The 21,870-nt window shown below is 29.9% G+C and overlaps 2 protein-coding genes and 1 pseudogene across 2 annotated transcripts; 1 reads left to right on the top strand and 2 right to left on the bottom strand.

Annotated features, from left to right (window-relative positions):
• The first annotated feature begins 4,540 nt into the window (after positions 1–4,540).
• LOC132951448 (52 kDa repressor of the inhibitor of the protein kinase-like) lies at positions 4,541–6,837 on the top strand. Its single transcript, XM_061023271.1, has 5 exons — positions 4,541–4,723; positions 4,776–5,751; positions 5,829–5,973; positions 6,059–6,176; positions 6,769–6,837. Exons 1-5 carry the CDS (start codon positions 4,541–4,543, stop codon positions 6,835–6,837), a joined length of 1,491 nt encoding a protein of 496 aa, XP_060879254.1.
• Positions 6,838–6,873: 36 nt separating this feature from the next.
• Positions 6,874–10,023, bottom strand: LOC132951443 (uncharacterized; annotated as a pseudogene).
• A 7,116-nt stretch (positions 10,024–17,139) lies between these two features.
• LOC132951434 (uncharacterized) lies at positions 17,140–21,378 on the bottom strand. The gene is made up of 4 exons (XM_061023246.1): positions 21,329–21,378; positions 20,713–20,912; positions 19,015–20,444; positions 17,140–17,154 (listed from the first exon to the last, which is right to left on the bottom strand). The coding sequence occupies exons 1-4, from the start codon at positions 21,376–21,378 to the stop codon at positions 17,140–17,142; spliced, it is 1,695 nt and encodes a 564-aa protein (XP_060879229.1).
• Positions 21,379–21,870: the final 492 nt, after the last annotated feature.

Here is a 21,870-nt window from a genome sequence, read left to right as displayed (position 1 = left end):
TAAATCACTTACAGAAGGTGTTTTCCCTTCTGTGTGGAAAATAAGTCATGTTACACCAATTTCATCTCCGGCCTTCCTCTCCTAGGTAAACTGTTTGAGTCTATAGTACTGAAACGAATCGAACGTTCTTTCTTAACCACCTTATCAATTGACCAACATGGGTTCTTTCCTGGTCGCTCGACTGCGACTAGTCATGTAGTTTTTGCTTCTTACCTTCACGCGGCGTTTGAATTAGGAAATCAAGTTGATGTGATATACACAGACTTTTCTAAAGCGTTCGACTCCTTAGACCACAATGCACTTCTTTATATCCTCGACAGACTTGGTGTTGGTGAGCCACTTTTACCATGGTTTAGTTCTTACCTTAGTGACCGTCGACAATTTGTCAACCTCTTCGGGAAGTCATCTGATCTCTTCCGCGCATCGTCCGGTGTTCCACAAGGTAGCCATTTAGGTCCCTTATTATTTAATATTTTCATTAATACTATGTGCTCAGTTGTTTCCCCTTGTCGTTTCTTACTTTTTGCTGATGATTCTAAAATTTTTCACACGATTACCTCAAACAATGATTGCCTCACTTTCCAAAACACCCTTGATAAATTCACTAATTGGTGTAGTACGTTTAATTTATCTCTTAACATCTCTAAATGCAAAGTTATGACTTTCTATCGCACTAATGCAGTGATATCTTTTGACTATAGACTTGATGGTATATCTATTCAACGTGTTAGCCAGGTCCATGATTTAGGCATTTTATTTGTACCTTATCTTAATTTTAGCCCTCATATTGATTATATGACCAGCAAAGCCTTTCGTGCTTTGGGATTCATAAGGCGTCACTCAACCAATTTTAGTTCTGCCAATTGCCTTCTAGCTCTCTATAATGCTTTAGTCCGGTCGGTCATTGAATATGGGTCTATTGTTTGGTCACCATATACCACAGTTGACATTTGTCGGATTGATCGTGTACAAAACAGTTTTATGCGTTTCGCCGGTTATTGCCTCAACATTCCTCATCCACCACATGATTATGGGCCATTAAGACAAACTCTGAGACTAGTTCCACTTTCTGTAAGACGTGATAATTTTGATATCACTTTTATTCAGCATCTGATAGAAGGACAAGTTGATGCCCCAAGACTACTTGGTGAACTTAGCTTTCGTATTTCTAGTAACACTAGGCTTCAATGTAATTTTTATATACCCACCAATAAATCAAACTTCTCCAGGAATGCCCCACTCACAAGAATGATGCATAATGCAAATAATCATATAGACTATTAATCCATATGTAGTACGAAGGCTCACATTTTTTTTTTTACTTAACTTACACCACATTGTTTTTTTTGTTTTAATTACTTACTAATTTAGTATATTAAGTTAGTATAAGTTATGCATCTTATATATATTGTATATGTTTTTATACTGTTATCTATGTACTTCCTGTCTGTTATTTTGTAAAAGCCGTCTGGCGTTGATTATAATAAATAATAATAATAATAATAATAATAATAAATACGGGCTGGTCGGCGGTCACGTAAATCACGTATCTATAAACCTCGACTATTAACTACGATGAATAGGAATACACACAAATATAACCCAACAAACTACACACCTATCCCTTTAACATAACAAAGTATTCAAAATACAGAATAGGCACTGATGTTAAAGTGTTTAGGTATAATAATTATGTATTTCGACTTAAAAGTGGGCAAGATTGTTTCTTACTCGCTTTAGTTGAGATGGAAGCATGTGATGCAAATGCATACAAAAAGCTGTTTGTGGTGCTATTGAAAAAAAGGACTAACTATAACGAAGATGGTGGGTCTGGGAAGTGATAATGCGTCGGTGATGGTGGGAATCAACAATGGAGCTTACAAAAAAATTAAGGAGAAAGTTCCTGTATGCGTCCAGCAATTATGCCTATCGCGGGACACTTATCTGTGCGACCGCACAGTGTTTTAAAAGCGAAAAAAGCTGGAATAGAGTCTAAAAATTGTTTTTAAATTAAAATTATTGCAACTTTTTAGTTTATTACTTGTTTAAGACTGTATTACAGAACATTTTCAAAAAATAAAATTCTTATTGACTAAATTACTATTTTAAGTTGAAAAAGAACGGAATTATTAAGAACGGTAATATTTTTTGGAGAAGATTCGTCTCTTTGAGAAGTTCTAGGTTTGAAAATGTTCTCTCCGTGTTTGGCGCAAGTATTTCACAAAGATTGTTGGGGAGCATCAGTTTGTCTCTGGCGTCTTTTGTGAGGAGGCATTCAGTTAATAAGTGTTTAAAAGTAGTCGCGGTGTTGCATGAGGTGCATATACGTTGTTTCTTTTTGCTCATTAAATGTTCATGAGTGTATAATGTGTGGCCAATTCGTAATCTGTTGTGTATGATTTGATGTCTGCGTGGGAGTGATGCGTCGTTTATCCAAGGGTTTTATGTATTTTATTATGATGTGTATTGAAGGACGGGCTATATTATAGCCAAAAATATATCATCCAAAAATAAATTTACGAAAATTATTTTATCCGAAAAATATTTTATTAGAAACGTATTTTATCCGAAAATTATTAAACACGAAAGTAAAATACACGAAATATATTTTATCAGAAAATATTATACATGAAAATAAGTAAGCCGAAAATATATTAGTCGAAAATATTTTAACCGAAACGTTTATTATCCGAAAAATATTAGAGTGGAAAAATATTTTACCCGAAACGTTTTCTGGCCGAAAAATATTTTTTCTTAACCGTATTTTATCCGAAAATAATATAGCACTTGATAAGCACTTGTCCGAAAAATGATAAGGACCCGGACAAATGATAAGAATAGAAATTCAAAAAAGTAGTACCAACTGACTAAATTGAAATTACTATAGATAATAAAGATACATAGCCACGGCTATGTTCAATATATTTGAGGCCGCGTTCCCGGAGGGGAAGGCAATTGAGGCTCCTTATCCATAGCCGTGATTGATAGTCGATACTCGATATAGGTACAGGGGCGGTTTTAAGGGGGTGGCTAAGGGGGCAGTAGCCCCCCCCCCCCTTGGGACTAAGCTAACTATTTTGCGAAGCCAAATATTATGATATATTGATTATTGATATAATAATAATTTGTTTTTCGTTCGACGACTGACGTCTGACATGATGTGTAATATTATTATGAAAATATATATGGCTCCACGTGGAGCCCAGTTTAATAATATTACTTATTAGTAATAATTATAATATATATGTATAACTTATAAAGAATTGGTTATCTTCCTTTATTACGAGAATCGAGCAAATGGTAGAAAAATAGCCAGAATTTTCAAACGACAGTCTGCAGAAGTGCAGATAACGATTACGATTAGTATTATTAGATAGATTGAATTTAAGAAGTTCGTTTAGTGTTTACTGTTTAGTTTTAGTCCGATTTTCGATCGGTAACGACGTGTTTGAGTGTTTCCGATAATCGAAAAAACATCACTATCACAATGAGCAATTCTGATGGAGATCAAACTACAATTGCAAAAAGAAAACAAGTAAATATTTCTAAATTTTTTAACAAAAAACATATTTTATCAGAACCGACAGAACCAATTACTAAAATAGAAAACATAAATATTCCGATTCCATCTACTTCTCAACTATCTGAAAATGAACAGAATACTGATTGCACTATAGAAAATAATATTTTAGAACCTTCAACTTTTATTGACGATATTGGATATTATACAAACTCAATGTCAATAAATCAAAATACAAAATATCGTTTAGTTAAAAAAAATTATTTGCCTGAATCTGATTTTATTTATCCGTTTTCAACACATGTTAAAAAAGGCAAAGAAGGCAAACGATTCTTAAATCAATCTCACTTTACAAAATTTCCTTGGTTAGCATATTCATCAATTAAATCTGGGTTATTCTGTAAATTTTCTGTACTTTTTCTTGTTAATAATAAAGGAGGGTTGAGAAATACTGTACCTTTAAAAAAATTAGTCACTGTACCATTAAATACATTTGCTAAACTATTGGGAAAAGATGGAGATTTAGAATCTCACCAAAATAATTTATATCATAAAAATGCAGTTTTACAAGCTGAAGAATTTTTGTCCCGGTATGAGCAGCCTGAAAAAGAAGTTATTAATATGATTGATAGTGAGAGAAAACGCCAAATACTTGAAAATAGAGAAAGAATTCGACCAATTATTGAAACTATTATTTTTTTGGCAAGACAAAACATTCCCCTAAGAGGACATAGAGATGATGGTGATTTATTGACTATGGCTAGTTCAAACACATCTGTTATTAATGAAGGAAACTTTAGAGAACTTTTAAGATTTCGAATAAAATCTGGCGATAAGGTATTAGAAAATCATCTCAAGACAACTCATGCTAAAGCTACTTATATAAGTAATACAATTCAAGAAGAAATAATAGAATGCTGTAAAGAAGAAATTATTTATAAAATATTAACAGATATTAAATCTAATAAGTTTTATAGTATCATATTTGATGAAACCACAGATGTGTAACATTCATCTCAAATGACACTAGTTTCAAGATATATTTTTGGTGGAAAAATAAAAGAAGACTTTGTTTCGTTCATAAACTGCCACACATACTTTTATAATAACCAAAAATCAAACCAAGAGGAACAGATCAATGACAATGAAGAATCTACAGAAAATGATGAAAACACTCTTATTGAACCTAAACTCACTGGTGATGTTCTTGGAAAAACAGTTATTAATATTCTAAAAAATTTAAATTTAAACTTAGAACACTGTTGGAATTTCTACTGATGGTTGCTCGGTAATGACTTCCACTGTTCGTGGCGCTGTTAAATATATTCAATCTAACGCAACTCCAAACGCAGTCTATAGCCCATGTTCTAATCATTGTTTAAATTTATCAATTTCTAAATCATCTAGTGTCATGTCAGTTAAAAACTCTGTTGGTATTATTAAAGAAACTGTAAAATTTTTTAATATGTCAGCAAAAAGGAATTTTGTTCTAAAAAAAGTATTTGGTAAAGAAAAACATTTAATGAGTCTATGTGAAACCAGATGGACTGAAAGACATGATAGCATTTTAATATTTAAGAATTCTCTACAATATATTATTAAATCTCTGAACCTTATAACCGAGTGGCAAGATAATGATTCGTCAGTGAAAGCTTACTCTCTTTTAAATTCATTAACTACATGTGAATTTATAATATCATTGTTTACACTATCAGATTTACTTTACTTAACAGCACCTGCAAGTAAACTACTTCAAGGTATTCAAAATGATTTAAATTTTGCTGAAGATTGCTTTAAGGATATTATAAACGTTATGGTAAATAGGCGGTCAAACAGTGATATACATTTCAAAACAATATTTGAAGAAAGTAAAAAACTGATGGAAAAATTAGATGTGGAACTTAAGTTACCACGCATTACTAAGCATCAAATACATAGACCAAATATTTTATCTGTTTCTATTGAAGAATACTTTAGAATTTCTGTTTATAATGTACTGTATAATCATGTACTCGATGATCTAAAAGATAGATATTTAAGTAAAAAAAATTTAACTGTTTATAAATTATTACTTCTTATACCAAAAAGTGTTGTTGATATCAAGTCGGATGATATAAATTATATTGCAGAAATTGTTGATAAAGAATACTCATATTTACACATAGAAAAACAATATTTAACTTCTGAACTTGAATTATGGATTGCCAAATGGACCAGAGTTAAAAATGAAGGTAAATATAAAATCTATTATTTATTTTTTTAGTACCTATTATATTTTATACTAAAATTATTTATATTTAATTTCAAGGAGGTCATATACCAATTACTGTCATAGATGGTTTGGATCATTGTCAGGATGTACTATTCCCAAATATTAAAACATTGCTTTTAATTATTGGTTGTCTACCCATCAGCGTTGCATCAGCTGAAAGAAGTTTTTCTACTTTGCGCAGGTATATCTATCTACATTTAAAATTATAATATTAAATTAATATAACCAAATAATCTTATTTTTCTACTAAAATGTTTTAAATCTAGGTTAAAGGATTGGTTAAGATCACGAATGTGTCAAGATAGATTAAATGGTTTAGCTTTACTTCATGTTCATAAGGAAAAAGAAGTATCAATAGACAACATCATTGAACGGTTTTCAAAAGTTAAAAAAAGAAATATGGAATTGATAATGTAATACCTATATCTATTTTATGTATATTTTTTTATAAATAAATAGTTTCAGATAAATATTGATACCAATAATGTAACTATTTAAAATTTGTCACTATTGTGAAAAAAAATGACTTACTTATGAGGGACTCAAAAACATAATCTGTAATTTTAAATTTTATATAGATTTAAAAAACAACCAACTAAATTCTTGAAACTCTATTAGCCCCCCCCCCCCTTGGTGAGTGATAAAACCCGCCCCTGTATAGGTATACTTTATTTGGCCTCAATTGTTCCCCTCGAAGACCGCTGATAAGACCATTATGTCCTATCCATATCTTTATTATCTATGGAAATTACCTAATTAATTACATATTCAATTGTATAATTTATATTGATAAAAATTATATTATTATGAAAAAAGTTATTTCAATGATTTCGCGCTTTTATTTGAAAATCAATGCAAGTTATCATTCCCTTTTATAACTAGATGGAATTCATTTTTTATGTTTATGTTTTAAATTGTTTTTTTGCCTTCTCACCTGGAGTGAATAAAGTAATATTGGCGTCATGTTTTCACCCAGCATATAAACTTAGATGGATACCTGAAAACAATGATGTGGAAAAGAAACGAATTCAAAACTTGTGAATAAATACGGTTGGAAAGTTTATTATGGAAAAGATGAATATTAATTTTTTTGTATTTTCATATCAAGAACAAACAAAAACTGATGATAAAAATATTGATATTGCGATGGTGGCTGTACTATGTGATCAGCAGAATGTTTGAGACGAAACATAATATTATCAATCTCCATCATTGCAATATCTTGTTTTTGTTCACTAAGTGCTTGTAATTCGACGCATAACAGGTCGGTAAAAAGTGAACATTTACTTTTAATGTTCCTTAACTTTACTTTACAATTTGTTTTAAAAACGTAAATGCTTCGTCTATCCTGTTTTCAATTAGTTCTACCTTATCGTCAGCTTTTCTTTTTTTTGTGACCTTAACAGATGGGCTTTTGAAATTGTTGTCCAGATTCTGAGGTACATCCATTTCAGAACTGTCGTGAAATTGACCACTCGTAATTTCACTACCATCTGACGAATTTTCCAATTGCTAAAAATAATAAATATTATTTAGTATTTACTATTAGTAATACAGTGGGTTGAATTAATTTTTGCCGAAAAAATTGTATTAGAAATAATGTGTATAATATAATAACATCATAATTTAAAACATTAAAAGTTTCAAGTATCCACAAATAATATTTTTAAATTAAAACAAAATAACTAAAATAGTTATTCTTAGGTAGTTTTAATATATATAATTTCCTCTATAATTATTCATTTAACAAAATTTAATTAACTAAAAAATAATTTTCGTGATTTTGGAATGCAATTTTTGTAAATTTAATTTTTAAAAAACTTGATTGTAAAATTATTAATTATTTAAGGTTTATTTTTCATAATTTTTTTAAATGTCGAAATTATTTGAAATAACTTATTAATTTGAAAACTAAATTTTTAGATTCTGAGGAGAGCGATGAATGTATTTACAATTATGTGTGTGTTTTTTTATTTTTTTTTTATTTGTGTCTGTGTACACGATATGTAGTTAAAATAGTGCTTTAATTTTCAACTTCAGTATTTTGTTCGATGAAAAAGTAGATCTACTTGGAAATTTTTTTTTTTTTTGGGGGGGGGGGCAAAATTAAAAATTCCCAATAGTTTCTAAGAGCAAAATAAAAATTAAGAAAAACGGGAATTTTACGCAAAATCGGTTTTCAACAAAAATCGATTTTGGTTTTTGGTGTAACTCTAAAAAACATGAAATTTTCACTGGTTGTTTATATTAGCATTTTCTATACATGATAAAATTTTCAGAAATTTTATTTGTTTTGAACTGTTTACGGACATAACCAGTCACCAATATTATAATTTTTTTCCTATAAATGTCAATAAAATGTTATTCGTTGGGTATAAAAGATTGAAAATTTAATACAAGGCTCCTAATCCATTGTTACAATAGTAGTGGAAAAATATTAAAAATACATACGCATATTTAAAATTTAATAACTATTTTGTAGTTAATAATTTATAAAATATAATTAAAATAATTAAAAATTATTTTTAACCAGTAGCTATTTAAAAAATCTCATATATATTTTTATAAAATATACATAAAATAATTATATTTAAGATACAAAACACAACTTAGTGAAAAATATATAATTTTTGTTTTTTTTTAGTTGGCAAAAAATTCGAGTGGTTGGAAAAATATAGCATTAGACTTTAATGAAAAATGGAATTTCCCCAACTGTCTCGGGGCTATTGACGGAAAACATGTAGTTATCCAAAGCCCTGTCAATAGTGGAACGGAATACTACAATTATAAGGGGACTTTTAGCATTGTGCTCATGGCTGTAGTGAACGCTAATTATGATTTTACTTTTGTGGATATCGGCTGTCAAGGAAGAATCAGCGATGGTGGCGTATTACGAAATACAACGTTTTTAAAAAATTGGATACGGATGAATTGATATTGCCACACGACGAAATACTCCCTAATACGAATGTGTCGCTACCATATGTGTTTCTGACGGATGAAGCTTTTGCTCTAAGCACAAATATAATGAAACCATACTCGGGAGTACACGAAAAAGGAAACGCCAAAAGAATTTTCAACTACCGGCTTTCTCGAGCACGCTGAATAGTTGAAAATGTATTTGGAATTATGGCATCAGTTTTTCGCATATTTAGAGGACCAATACTTCTAGAGCCGGAAAAAGTACAAGAAATTACAATGACTTGTGTATTGTTACATAATTTCTTAAGAAGAAGCAAATCTTCAAGTTCATCATACACACCACCAGGTATTTTCGATAGCGAAAATAATGATGGAATTATAGTTCCAGGCTCTTGGAGGTCTGAACAAAATGATTTAGGTTCCATGTTCCCATTACAAAGAGTACCAAGAAGATCCGGCCTCGACGCAAAATTGGTTAGAGACCAGTTCTCTGAATATTTTGTATAAGTGGAAAAGTGGCATGGCAAGAAAGAGTTTAAATAAAATTATTATTAAAATATTAAAATATAGATGTTTCCATTTTTAGAACCAAACCAAATTAATTTATTAAACTAATATAAATTTATATACTAGGTATACGAGTATTTGTTTCTTTCATGTTATTTATATTTATTTTCGTACAGCGTATTTTTGTAAGTCGTATAATTAATAGTTATTACTTATTTATATTACGTACAACGTATACACATGGTTATTTTGGTAAAATGTGAATACCTACCCTGAACAAAAACATCATTGAGACAGTACCTATAGCCTACAATACATATTATATATACATAATATGTAATATATTGATTCTTATGGACAGCTAAAGTGAATACAGCATAATGGTATAATATTATAAAGATCAAACAATTTTATAATTAAATCTAAATTAAAACATTACAATTAATTTTAAAAAAAAAACAAAATAAAATATTTACCTCTGTTGAAATTGTTTTTATTGCCTTATAAACACCATGTAGGAATACCATTGCGTTATAGGCAAACCAATCTGGTTTGAAGACATCATTAGTACCACTACCAGTACCCATACTTACTCTGACTTTGTTTAAAAGTTTTCTATAAGTAGCCATCGGTGAGCCTTTTTTTTTTCATTTCTGTTACATCAGTTTTGACATTAATATCATTACAAAAATACAAATATAAGTAATTAAAAACAAATATCTCTATGGCGTGGATTCCAAATTTCCGGATGTGCTTCGTATAGTCCTAAAAACTCTAGGACCTCATCATTGGTCCATTCCATTTTTTTTATAATTTATTCTCTTCAGTTCAATTCAATATTTATTTTGATATGCATATAAAATTTAAATAAAATAAAAATTCACCACAGTAGCTAGACTCACCAAACTGCATGCTTGTGGGAACGCTGTTTAAATGCACAGTTCGTTTACTTTGGCGAGGACACATCGGACACGAGCCTAGCCGAGCTATAACGCGCCTAGACGAGCTAGAGCGTTCCCACGGCGCGTGTAGTTTACCAAGCCAGCGCATTTGACTCGTGACTCGCCGAGCCACGCGCCGTGGGAACCCGCCTTAACAGTCATAAAATCAGTAGTCATTATTCAACGTGGCTCGTGGTGTGGTATAGCGCGGTACTATAAACGCGCCGTGGGATAGGTGATGCTCGGCGCGGATCGTATAATATCGGCGCGGCTCGCGTCTATCCAAAAATTGCCGGTTTTTGGTACCCGAGTCAAAGGAAATCATTCACGCTTGTTGCTCGTCTCGTGAAACCGGTCCAACGCGTTCTCACGGACTAAAGGGGCTCGTGTGTATTTTCACTATTTTTTTTACCTTTTTTCGAATAATTTATTTATTTATTTTTAAATACATGGAGTGGTCAAATGAACTGATCTTAGAATTTATTGATCTGTATGAACAAGAACCTTGTATCTGGAACCCAAAACACTCATAACACAAAATTCGCAATTCCGTACATGATTCGTGGGAACATAATTCAAAAAATCTCAGTGTGCCATATTCAATAAGTGACATAAAAAAGAAGAAAGATTCGTTGATGGCCCACATACAGGAAACTCGTTAACAAAGTTAAAGCGAGTAAAAAAACGGGTTCGGGATTAGATGACATCTACAAACCTTACTGGTTCGTATACGAAGGAATGGCCAAGTTTCTACATAGCGTGAACCAACCTAATACCACCAAAAGTTCAAAGGTAAATGTATTCAGATTAAATAAATAATAATAAATATACCTACTTAATAATAATATATTGGTACAGTATTGAATATTATTCTAAACATCAAATATTAATTAACAATAATTAAATATACCACTTTCTTACATATTAAATTATAATTATACTTTAAAAATTGTTTTGCCACAGAATATTCTGAAAATTGTTTTGCTTCGTCATAAAATATTCTGTGAATAATTCTCTGACTTCTTTCGCATCGCTTGGTGACCTACGAATTGGTAAGAACGATGCTTCGTTATTGTGGTTTTGACGCCATGACCCTGGAATAATTTCGCCATCTTTTTCCGAGTCAAATGTTCCTTGTGGACAATAATTGGAAGACGACGTTTTACTTTTTCTTAAAAAATTGTGCAGCAATGCACACGCCATTGTTATATTTGTCACTTTTTCGGGATTGAGTAACAATCAATATATTTTTTAATGGTACACGTTTTAGATTCTGAGCAATGCAATGCGACGAATGTATTGAATTTACAATGATGTGTTTTTATTTTTATTTTTTAAAAACAAAAATTATTAAGGAAAAACGGGAATTTTTACTCAAAATCGGTTTTCTATAAAATTGATTTTGGTTTTTGGCGTAACTTTAAAACGAATAACCGTAGACACTTGAAATGTACACAACATACTTATTATATCATAGTCTATACTAGATACAATTTTTAAAATCTCGAAAATTATAAATTATTTTAATTAAGAAACTATAAAATGTTCAGGTTTTGTAACTAAGTATTAAAAATTTAAAACTAAGATTCTCATAAATAGTTCATACTGTAACCAAAAAAATTAAAAATATATATACCTAAACACATTTATTTTTGACAGACATTTTAAATTCAAATTTCTATGAAATTACATATTAAAATCAAGAAAAACGATTTTATTTATTTTGTTGTAATTTAAAAATATTATTCGTGGATACATTTAACTTTTAGAATATATTGTAATATTTTAATAAAATGAATTTAACCTACTGTAGTAGATACTAATGCATAATACTAAAATTAATTACTTTACTTACAATAATATTATAAAATATGCTTACCTAGCTATAGGCTAGTATTATTATAGGCTAACATAGTTACGAGTTACCGTCTACGCTCAGAATCATTTTTCGGGTATAAATGCAGTTTAGTTCCCACGCGAATTTTTCGATTTTTTTCCTCCCAAAATGTGTGTTTTAAAGCACTGAATATAAAAGTCTAATTCAAAAATTCTCGCAAATTATTTTTTTGGAAGTTATATCTTTCCAAAGTTTACGATTTTACGTATTTACGCATGCATGCGCGTGAAACGCTGTCACTTTGCTTTCCTACGTTTTCGTATTGGATTGTCGCCTATTATTAATTATGTTATTTTATTTTGTTATTATTAAGATTATTATAATTTATAATTAACGACTTTCAAAAGGTAATAGAACTGATAATGTTTTATTTTCGTATTAAATATTACTGTGACCTACATGAGGTGGTTTTGCACAGCAAGTCGGGGGATATTTTCGATTAGCGGAGAGGAGCGACGGCGCCGAGGAGCGTAGCGACGAGTGCCGCTAGCATGGCATCATTGTACGATGTTTTTTCAAATTGGTGTCACTGGAATATGCTGGTATATGCTGGTATGGTATTGTGGTATAAACTGTCTTCTGAAACAGATGGAAATGACGAAGATTTATAATGTAATATTGACAAAAATTAAAAAAAATTAAAAAACATTTTTGATTTCAATTTTTTGTATTTTTAAGCAGCAAGTACGATAGTTAAAGTCTTTATGCATATTTGCATATTTCCATCCATCATAAAAACATACAATTAAAAAAAAAAAAAAATGAAAATGTAGTTTTTTCAATGTTTTTTATCAAAGATATCGTATTTTTGAAAAATGTACTGTTTTATAGTTTTTTTACTATAACTTTTTAAGTAAAAAAATGCGAGAATTTTTGAATTAGACTTTTGTATTCAGTGCATAAAAACACACATTTTGGGAAAAAAAAAATCGAAAAAATCGCGTGGGAACTAAACTGCATTTGTTCCGTTAACTGCCTAGCTTTGATGAATAAGAAAATATTAACTATAGTTTTTTTTATTATTATTATTATTATTAGACACTGCGTAATGAAATTTTAAATATCGAAAACGACGGAAGTTTTAAAAGTGCAGATGAGGAAGACTTTTCACTTATCGAAATCAACCAACCACCAGATACATTTTCTGCAGATGAAACTTTCAAAATTCCGAAACATTTGTCCCAAAATATTTACAAAAAAAGAAAAACTGATCAAATTGTACAAATGGAAAAGCGATTAGACGAAGCCTATAATCATTAAAAAAAAAGCATCAGAAAAATCCAAAAGGGACAAATGTTCCCTTTATAGCGAGTTACTCGGAAAGAAGTTGGAGTGAACTTGATGAACAAACTCAAGAGTATGCTATGCTTGAGATCGACAAATTTGTATATGGACTTAAACAATAAAAATATGCAACTCAAAACTACAATAATCCACAGTATACAGCGTCAGTGAAGTGTCATGTCACCTGAAGATATGTCACTCGCATCAGTCTCGCCTGATTTGCAACATCATTATAATTATAGACCTGCGTACACGATTATTCAAAATCAATGTCCTGAAACAGATGGGAATCAGGAGGATGAACAGTATAATGCATTCGACTTACAATAATAATATTATATAGACTTAATATATATTTTAATATTATTAATTTACAGATCAATAAGTTTACTCAACATATTTATTTTTACAAAACAGATTTATTTGCTATCATTTTTTTTTAAGAGTTATAACCTATTATGTTTTTTTTTATATGATGTATGTTTTTGTTATTCACATTATTTTATCTAAATGTTACTGATATATTTATAAGTTCTGGTTATTAATTAATAATAATTTTATAAAATATTTTTTAATTATTTAAGATTATTTACATACCTTTATTTCATCTTTCAATTCTAGAATCAAAGACTTGCACACGTCATCTACACATCTCGAAACAGTTTGTGGTGAAAACTTAAACAGGTATGACAAACTTTTAAAACTGTCACCACTGGCTAAAAACCAAAGTGTCACAGCTAATCTTTCTTTGATTGGGATACATTCTCACGTGTTTGTGTCGTTCTTAAAAATGTATAGACCTATTTTATTTAAAATATGCTCGAAGTCTACGGAACTCATTCTACAAAAGTTTTCAAACTTTCGTGACGGGTCAACGTTTAAATCGTGCAACATATTTGTTGCATTGTACCTAAAAAAAATATATATTATATAAATTTTTAAAGTATAATAATAAATAAATAAATGATTAATTGGATATCAAAAAAATTTTAATAATTCTATAGTTATATACCTTTTTCGACTTTTATAAAAAGTGTCCATCCAGTATCTTCTTTTTTTTGGAGTTCTTGCTTCATCTTCATTCTCAGATGAGTAATTTTTTAAAAATTCACTGCACACGATAATATAATATGCTGCTGCATTGGCAATTTTTTCTTGGTCGTCATCAATATTCCGTAAAAAAATATAGATTTAAAACACAGTACTAGCGTCGACGAGAGACAGACCCGGAATGAATCGGCAAAGGATGCCGAGCTCTAGAGACGTGCCGTGCTACAGGCCGTGGGATCGTCGTGTTGGCATGTAGGCTCGGCTCGTCTCTAGGTTTGGTATATCAACCGAGTTCCGCGCCATGCGCCGTGGGATCCCGGCTTTAGACAAATGTTTTACAACCATGTATATCTATTATTATTTTTATTATGGTTTATTATATAGCCATATAGGTATGCCTGTATGCTTAATACATTAAATTATTTCATTATAATTGTAATTTGGTAAAGAATATTTTACACAAATTAATATTAATTATTACAGTATTTTTATAAAAACTTTTAAAATGTGTTATTTATAATTAATAAATAAATAAATACAAACATATATTATTTATCAATGTAACTTTTAACTTTAAATTTAACTTAGTTACAGACCTGTAACTTTTATCCATTTACACAACATTGATGTATCTAGTATCTTGTAACTAGTTATACATTTTTAGTTAAATGTAAGTTATAACCAGTTACAAAAAATTGAGTAACTTGTCCAACCCAGCTTACTAGCAGTGGCGTGTTTCATAAAAAAATTGGTGTTGCTCAAATAATTTTAGGTGACCAACCCCTCATAATACTGTTATACCGACCTATAAAATCACCTATTTTTTCCTCTATCAATACTCTCCCACCCATATTTAAGGGGTTGCCCGAGCAATACTTGGACCATATGTTACATGCCACTGCTTAAAAATTTATAATGTGCTTACATTTAGCTACATAATACTGTAGGTACTGTTTATATAAGTGTATATTGCTGTTTTAACACATTTCTTCCACAACAAAAAAGGATGCACCGATGATTAATGATAACATCATTCAATTAAAAAAAAATAATTAATTTTTAGGACCTGCATGCATATTGGTTTAGGTATTGTTGAATACGATCATCATCTCAATGTTGAACATTAATAACATGGTAGGTACTAGGTAGTATTGGATAAAATACCAGTATCTATTTAAAGCTTACAATAAATTAAGTATTAACTAAAATATATTTAGTTGGTAATCGATTTATGTACGACAGTACACTAGTCAAATAGTATAAAAATTATAAAACACAAATCAGTATGCATTATTAATCATTAATCATTATATTTATCGTGTTAACTCAATTAAATTGTCCATTTATAGATCATTTAATCCACGATCGTGATTATGCGGTGCATTACATTGATAAAAATGGTAACTTTATTGCATATTATAGGTATAAATTATATTAAAATTCTAACTTTTTGATGAAACAAGTTATTCTAATTGACATTCATTGTAGCCTAAACTTTGAAAATATCAACTATGTAATTATTGTGATTATATGTGTAACTGTAATTACAACTGCATGTGGTATAACTTAATGACATTTTTTCAAGAGTGAACTTAGAAATTGAAGTTAGATGCCTATTTTGTTCATTACTCGTAAACTACCATGTGGAAACTGTTTTTTCAGAAGAAGTTTTTTTAAACAGAATAATACATGCATGCATCAGCTCCTGTATCTTGCAGACTAAAATTGAAAAAAAAACAACAATATTAAATAAATTATTTTGAAAATTGTATTAATTTAATGGCTCAATGTCATATTAAAAATCAATGTAGTAATATAGTTACCAATCAACATCATTCATAGTCCCAACACATTTTTTGTTCCAATATAATATAGCAAACATCCTTGTGTTATAGTTGTGTACCTATAGCGTTTGTATTATTTAAAATAAAATAAAAAAATAACAATATAAACACGTAAACTTTTTAATTTTATGAATAATTAGTAACTTTATCACCATTTACCATTACTATACATTATACAATTTAACAGTAAGGGCCATATGTACCTAATGTTTAAGTTAATTTTGGTAATTTAAAAAATAAAAAAATGTTGATAGTAACTAAAAGCAATGCTTAAAGTAGGTCTCGACCATCCTTAGTTTAAGTAATACTATTTATTTTCTTAGGCCAAAGTCTAGTTTATGAACCTTATTTGAGTAATAAGTAGGTTAGTAGCTTAAGCAGTACTTATTCTTAGGCATCTACTATCGATACGGCCCTAAACAATTACAAAATCTCAGGTGTTAAATCCACATCTGACTGAAACTTTGTAACATCGTTTTAATGTATCTGTTGAGTTGTTTCAGATGTATCATAACCAATAAGTAATACAATATAGGCATTTTAATACTATATACAGTGTGTCCCGTTTTAAATGTACCACTAAATATCTCAGCCCGATAATCTTAGATTGAAATACGGTTTGCGGCAATAGCTTAGAGGTACTGAAGTACACATTTAAGGACAAATTTCAAATTTTTAACTCTTGTAGTATGCGCATGCGCAATACAAATTTTTTTTTTTTAAATTGCAACACCTATTTTTGTCACCGGATATGGATAGATTATTTTATTCTAAGTAATTTTCATCCATTGACCATAGTTCTAAACCAAAAATTGAATGAGTTACACCTTTTGGAAATTTTAAAATAATTAAATTTTTTCGATTTTACCAAAAACATTACACGCTTGAATTTGATACAAAAGTTAGTCATTTTTGAACTAAAATGAAATACATTTAAATAATTTAATACAAAATTACCAAAAAAAAATGTATAGCCAAATTAAATTTAATTAATTTAAAAATAAATTTACCAACTAAATTGACAATGACGTTGTAATTTGCGTTATTATTGTGCGATAAAAGTTATTTAATTATTTCCAGTTTTATTATTAGTACTTTGATAATAGTAGATTATTTCTAATTTTATTCTTAGTACTTCGATAATTATTGTAGATATTGTTTGATTATCAAAAATGAACTAATGCACGTTCACTCAGTATTGTACGTTCATCGATAACACTTATAACTTTTAACATAATACTTTGAAAGATTTTTCTTTTTTTCTTCTTTAAAATGTTAAACAATAGTGAAAAAGTTGATATGATTTTAATTTATGGTGAGTGTAATAAACATTGTCGGGAGGCTGCAAGGGTTTATGCAAATCGATATCCCGAAAGATATCATCCACCGCATATATTTTTTTTAAGATTAGTTAATAATTTACGAACTTACGGGACTTTTTCGATAAGAGATGCACAGAGACAACCACTACGCAATATGGAACAAAATGATGATCAGGAAAATGAAATAATTGCGTACATTCAATTAAATCCTCACTCATCTTTAAGACATTTTGCTAGAGAATTTGGCTTTTCAAAAACAAAGGTACACAAAATATTCAAAAAATACAAGTTACATCCTTATAGGGCTGATCTAGTTCAGCATTTACGCCAAGATGATAACGAACGTAGATTAACATTTATTGCATGGATAACAACAGAAATTAATAACGACCCATTATTAGGTTTTATCGATATATTACGATTTTGAAAAAACCAAATCCTTCAAAAAAAGTACTATCTTTTTGAAACCTTCAAGGATCGAAGCAGAAGCGTCCCTAGACCAGTTCCCAATTTTTAAAAGTGTATTAACTCAATTATTAAGAGGGTAAATGTTATAAAAATTTGAATTTTGAGAAAAAAAAACTGGCGGGAAATTTTGTTTTGCTAATTTCTCAAACTTAAATACGAGACGTTGTTTTTTTGAGAACATAAATTTGTCTAGAGGTGTCACTGCATTGAACCTCAAAGATTTCAAGACGATACAATATGGATTGAGGGAACTAGTACTTCAAAATGTACATCCAATTTTGTGTTGTTAGCTCAAATATTTGAATTAGAGTAAATTGACATATTATTGTATAGATTTTAATATTTTATTCTTAGGGGAACATGGGGCAAAGTGGGGACGCTTATGTCTGTAAGCCTGTAACTTGCTTAAAAATCAATTTTTTCCTTTCAAATTTTGTAAGCTCAATCTGTAGGTTATGGTTATTGACTGAACATTTATTCTGAAAATAAAGTTTTTTTTTTTGTTGAAGTTTAGAAGGTTGTAAAAAATTTACAGTTTACCCCACTTTGCCCCATACGTGGGGCAAAGTGGGGACATAAAAAAAATCATTTAAATTTTCTATATTTTATTTAATTTTCCAAACAAAACAAATTATTTATAAAAAAAACATTGATATACTTAAATGTATACCTAACCTAACTTCACTTAAAGGAAATAATAAACATATAAATTGTAACTTTTTAAATGCAATAAATGTTAAAACAATTTTAGGAACAAAATTCACATTTAAACATTGTCTCATAATCTTTTTCTTCAATTCCAGCACAAAGACTATGAGCCCATTTTTTACACTGTACACACTGAATCCACCCATCAACTGAAGTCGAGTAAGGCTCATCACAATACAAACACTTATCATCCTCTTTGTTGGTTTTAGTTTTTTTATTAAGATTTTTTTTGGTTGTTCTAGCATTTTTTTTTTGGCCGAACGATAAAGAACGTTTAACTTTTCTGGGTGTTGCACTCAGTATGTTGGCAGCTAAAAGCTCATTTTTGTAAGGAGATTCTGTGAGAATTGCTGTTTTCCCTCTTCTTCTAGATATTCGTGCTGTGGTTTTGTTACTTTTCGGAATTGGTTGAATTTCTTCAGGGGATAATGCAAAAAATGATTTTGTCACTGATTTTTCAGCACCTGCTGACCAATGAGAACATCCTGGTGAACTATGCTGTGTTATAGAAAGAGTTAAGTCATTATTTTGCTGTCCAATAGGATTTGAAGTTGAAGGATGAATGATGGGCAGACTATTTGTTTGTATGATTGGAGTTAACACATCTTTAGCTTGGAGCACACTGTTCGAAATATTTTGCAAATCTGTTACTGAAACATTTAAATCAATGTCAGTAGCAGCACTAGCAAGGAAGTCATGTTCTTTAAATATGTTGGCATCTACTGGCCAAATGCCTGTTGCTCTAAAGCCACTGATAGCTGTTGTCATAGTTGATGCTTTTAAATATGCTTTACCAAAAAGTGAAGCAATCTGAAACTGTGTGACAACTCTATGGTCTTTAGCGTGCTCTCTAAGCCATTTTTTAACTTCATCGCTGTAATATAAGCTAAGTGGTTTCATAAAAGCTACGTCTAATGGTTGAAGTCTATGCGTGCAGTGAGGTGGAAAGCAAAGCAATATAACACCAGCATCTCTAGCTTTATATATAAGTTCTAATGATTTAGTATGGGTAACATGGCCATCTAATAAAAGTAAAACCTTATGGGTCTTAGAAGCTCTGGAAAAAATTACAAATTTATCAAACCATTTAAGGAACAAATCGGTCTGTATCCATCCACTTGGATGAACTTCAGCCCATGCTCCAGGTGGTCCACCATCAATAAGTTCTGGTTTGTTTCTTACGCGAGGAAAAATAAGCATTGGAGGCATGTATGACCCATCAGCGACCATGCATATTTCAGCTGTTATCGTCTGACCCCTTTCAGCAGAAGTTATCGCTCCTACTTGTCGACGGCCACGGCATGCAATGACTTTAGAATGAGACTTTGGAACACAAGTTATCACAGTCTCATCGACATTGAATATTTGTGAAGCTGTTAATTTATTTTTTTCTACTACTTCAGTTAGCAAAGCAAAAAACTTACCAACAGCAATCGGATTAAAACCTGATGCTCTAGCAGCTGACGTAGCTTCAGGTTGACGTAATGACAAATCTGAATGTCGCTTCATAAAGCCATACAACCAGTCCACTCCTGCTAAATCATCTTTACAAAATGTATGGCTTATATTATTTTTAACTGCTAATTGGTATGCTAAACTTCTCAACTCTAATGAAGTCAAACCAAACAAACGTGCTTCCATAGTCTTTATGTACTCTACTAATTGTACCTCCTGATCCTCAGTAAACACCGTTTTGAATCTTCCAAGAGCTAAAATTATAAAGTCAACTTCATTAATTTAACTTCATATAATACTTAGTATAATTATTCTATATTTAAATTTTAAATATAGTATTATTATAAATATTAAATAAAAATATTACACATTTTGTAATTGAGAATTTAATTGTTATTAAAATTGATATAAATTTAATATAAATGTTTACATATAAATTATTATATTATTACCTAAAACATTTGGAATCAGAATTTTAAAGTTATTGTGTTTATTATATTATTATAAATAAAAATAGGTTACCTTTTGTGCTAGCTTTAGCTAAATTTTCAGTTGCTGCAAATTGTTTTGCTCTTCTTTCAAGAGTTGTTTGAGGAACACCAAAAGATAATGCAGCTTTTCTGAATCCCATCTCCTTATTATTATATGCCAATATTGCAGACTTCATTGAGTCTTCAGACCATGAATGTTGGTTGGTCTTTCTTTTATAATGCCTAACCATTCTGAAACCACATCATTTAAATTTAATAAAATTTGAAATATGGGGCAAAGTGGGGACGTCCCCACATTGCCCCAGACTGGTGTAAACCACTTTGCCCCGATTGATTAACTTACCTAGAAACGTTGATTTTATTTTATTCTAATAGTTAAATTTAAATAAGGAACATAAATCTTAAACTAGGAACACACACTCTTTAATAAAAAAAAAATTGTTAAAAAATGTTCACAAAATAATTTAATAGATCAATAACAAAATATCAATTTGTAGTATCAATTAAATGATAACAGGTATATGTACAGTTTTTCATCGATTAATCGCAAAATAATCGATAGGTTGATTCAAAACTCTTATCACATAATCTGAGACGACCAAGGAAGCTATACATCTAATAAAATTATCAATGTTATACATTAATACCTAGATATTACGATGTCCCCACTTTGCCCCAGTACCCCACTTTGCCCCATGTTCCCCTACATACCTATCGTGATACTTTTAAATTCAAGTCAATTATATTTTTAAAAGAAACATTATAATATAAGTCGTCGTCAATCAGTGTATTCTTTATGTTTTTATATATTTAATTATTTGTATACTTATATTATATTTATATACTTTTCAATATTACTTAGTGTTGTACATAATAATTATTATATTCTCTAATTGTACTTTAATCTATATATTATTGGTCATTATACCACATTCAAAATTGTAATAGGACTAGACCCGTTGAATTATAAAATAAATAAACCGGTTGGAGAAATGCTTATGTAACAGAAATGTATATCACGAGTAAAGTTACTGACATAAATATTTAATTTATTTTCATTGATATTTCTGAGATTTGAATTATTACGCATTGCATTATGGTCATATTGGAAGCAGGCTTTATTGTAAGGCGCAGTAGGACACTAATTATTGTGCATTAGAAAATATAAAATGTGCAGTTAGCTTAGCGA

Source organism: Metopolophium dirhodum, chromosome 1 (genome assembly GCF_019925205.1).
Source record: "Metopolophium dirhodum isolate CAU chromosome 1, ASM1992520v1, whole genome shotgun sequence".
Classification (NCBI taxonomy): domain Eukaryota; kingdom Metazoa; phylum Arthropoda; class Insecta; order Hemiptera; family Aphididae; genus Metopolophium; species Metopolophium dirhodum.
The sequence above is the reverse complement of the archived record's forward strand: the minus strand, read 5'-3'. Positions and strand labels throughout refer to the sequence as shown.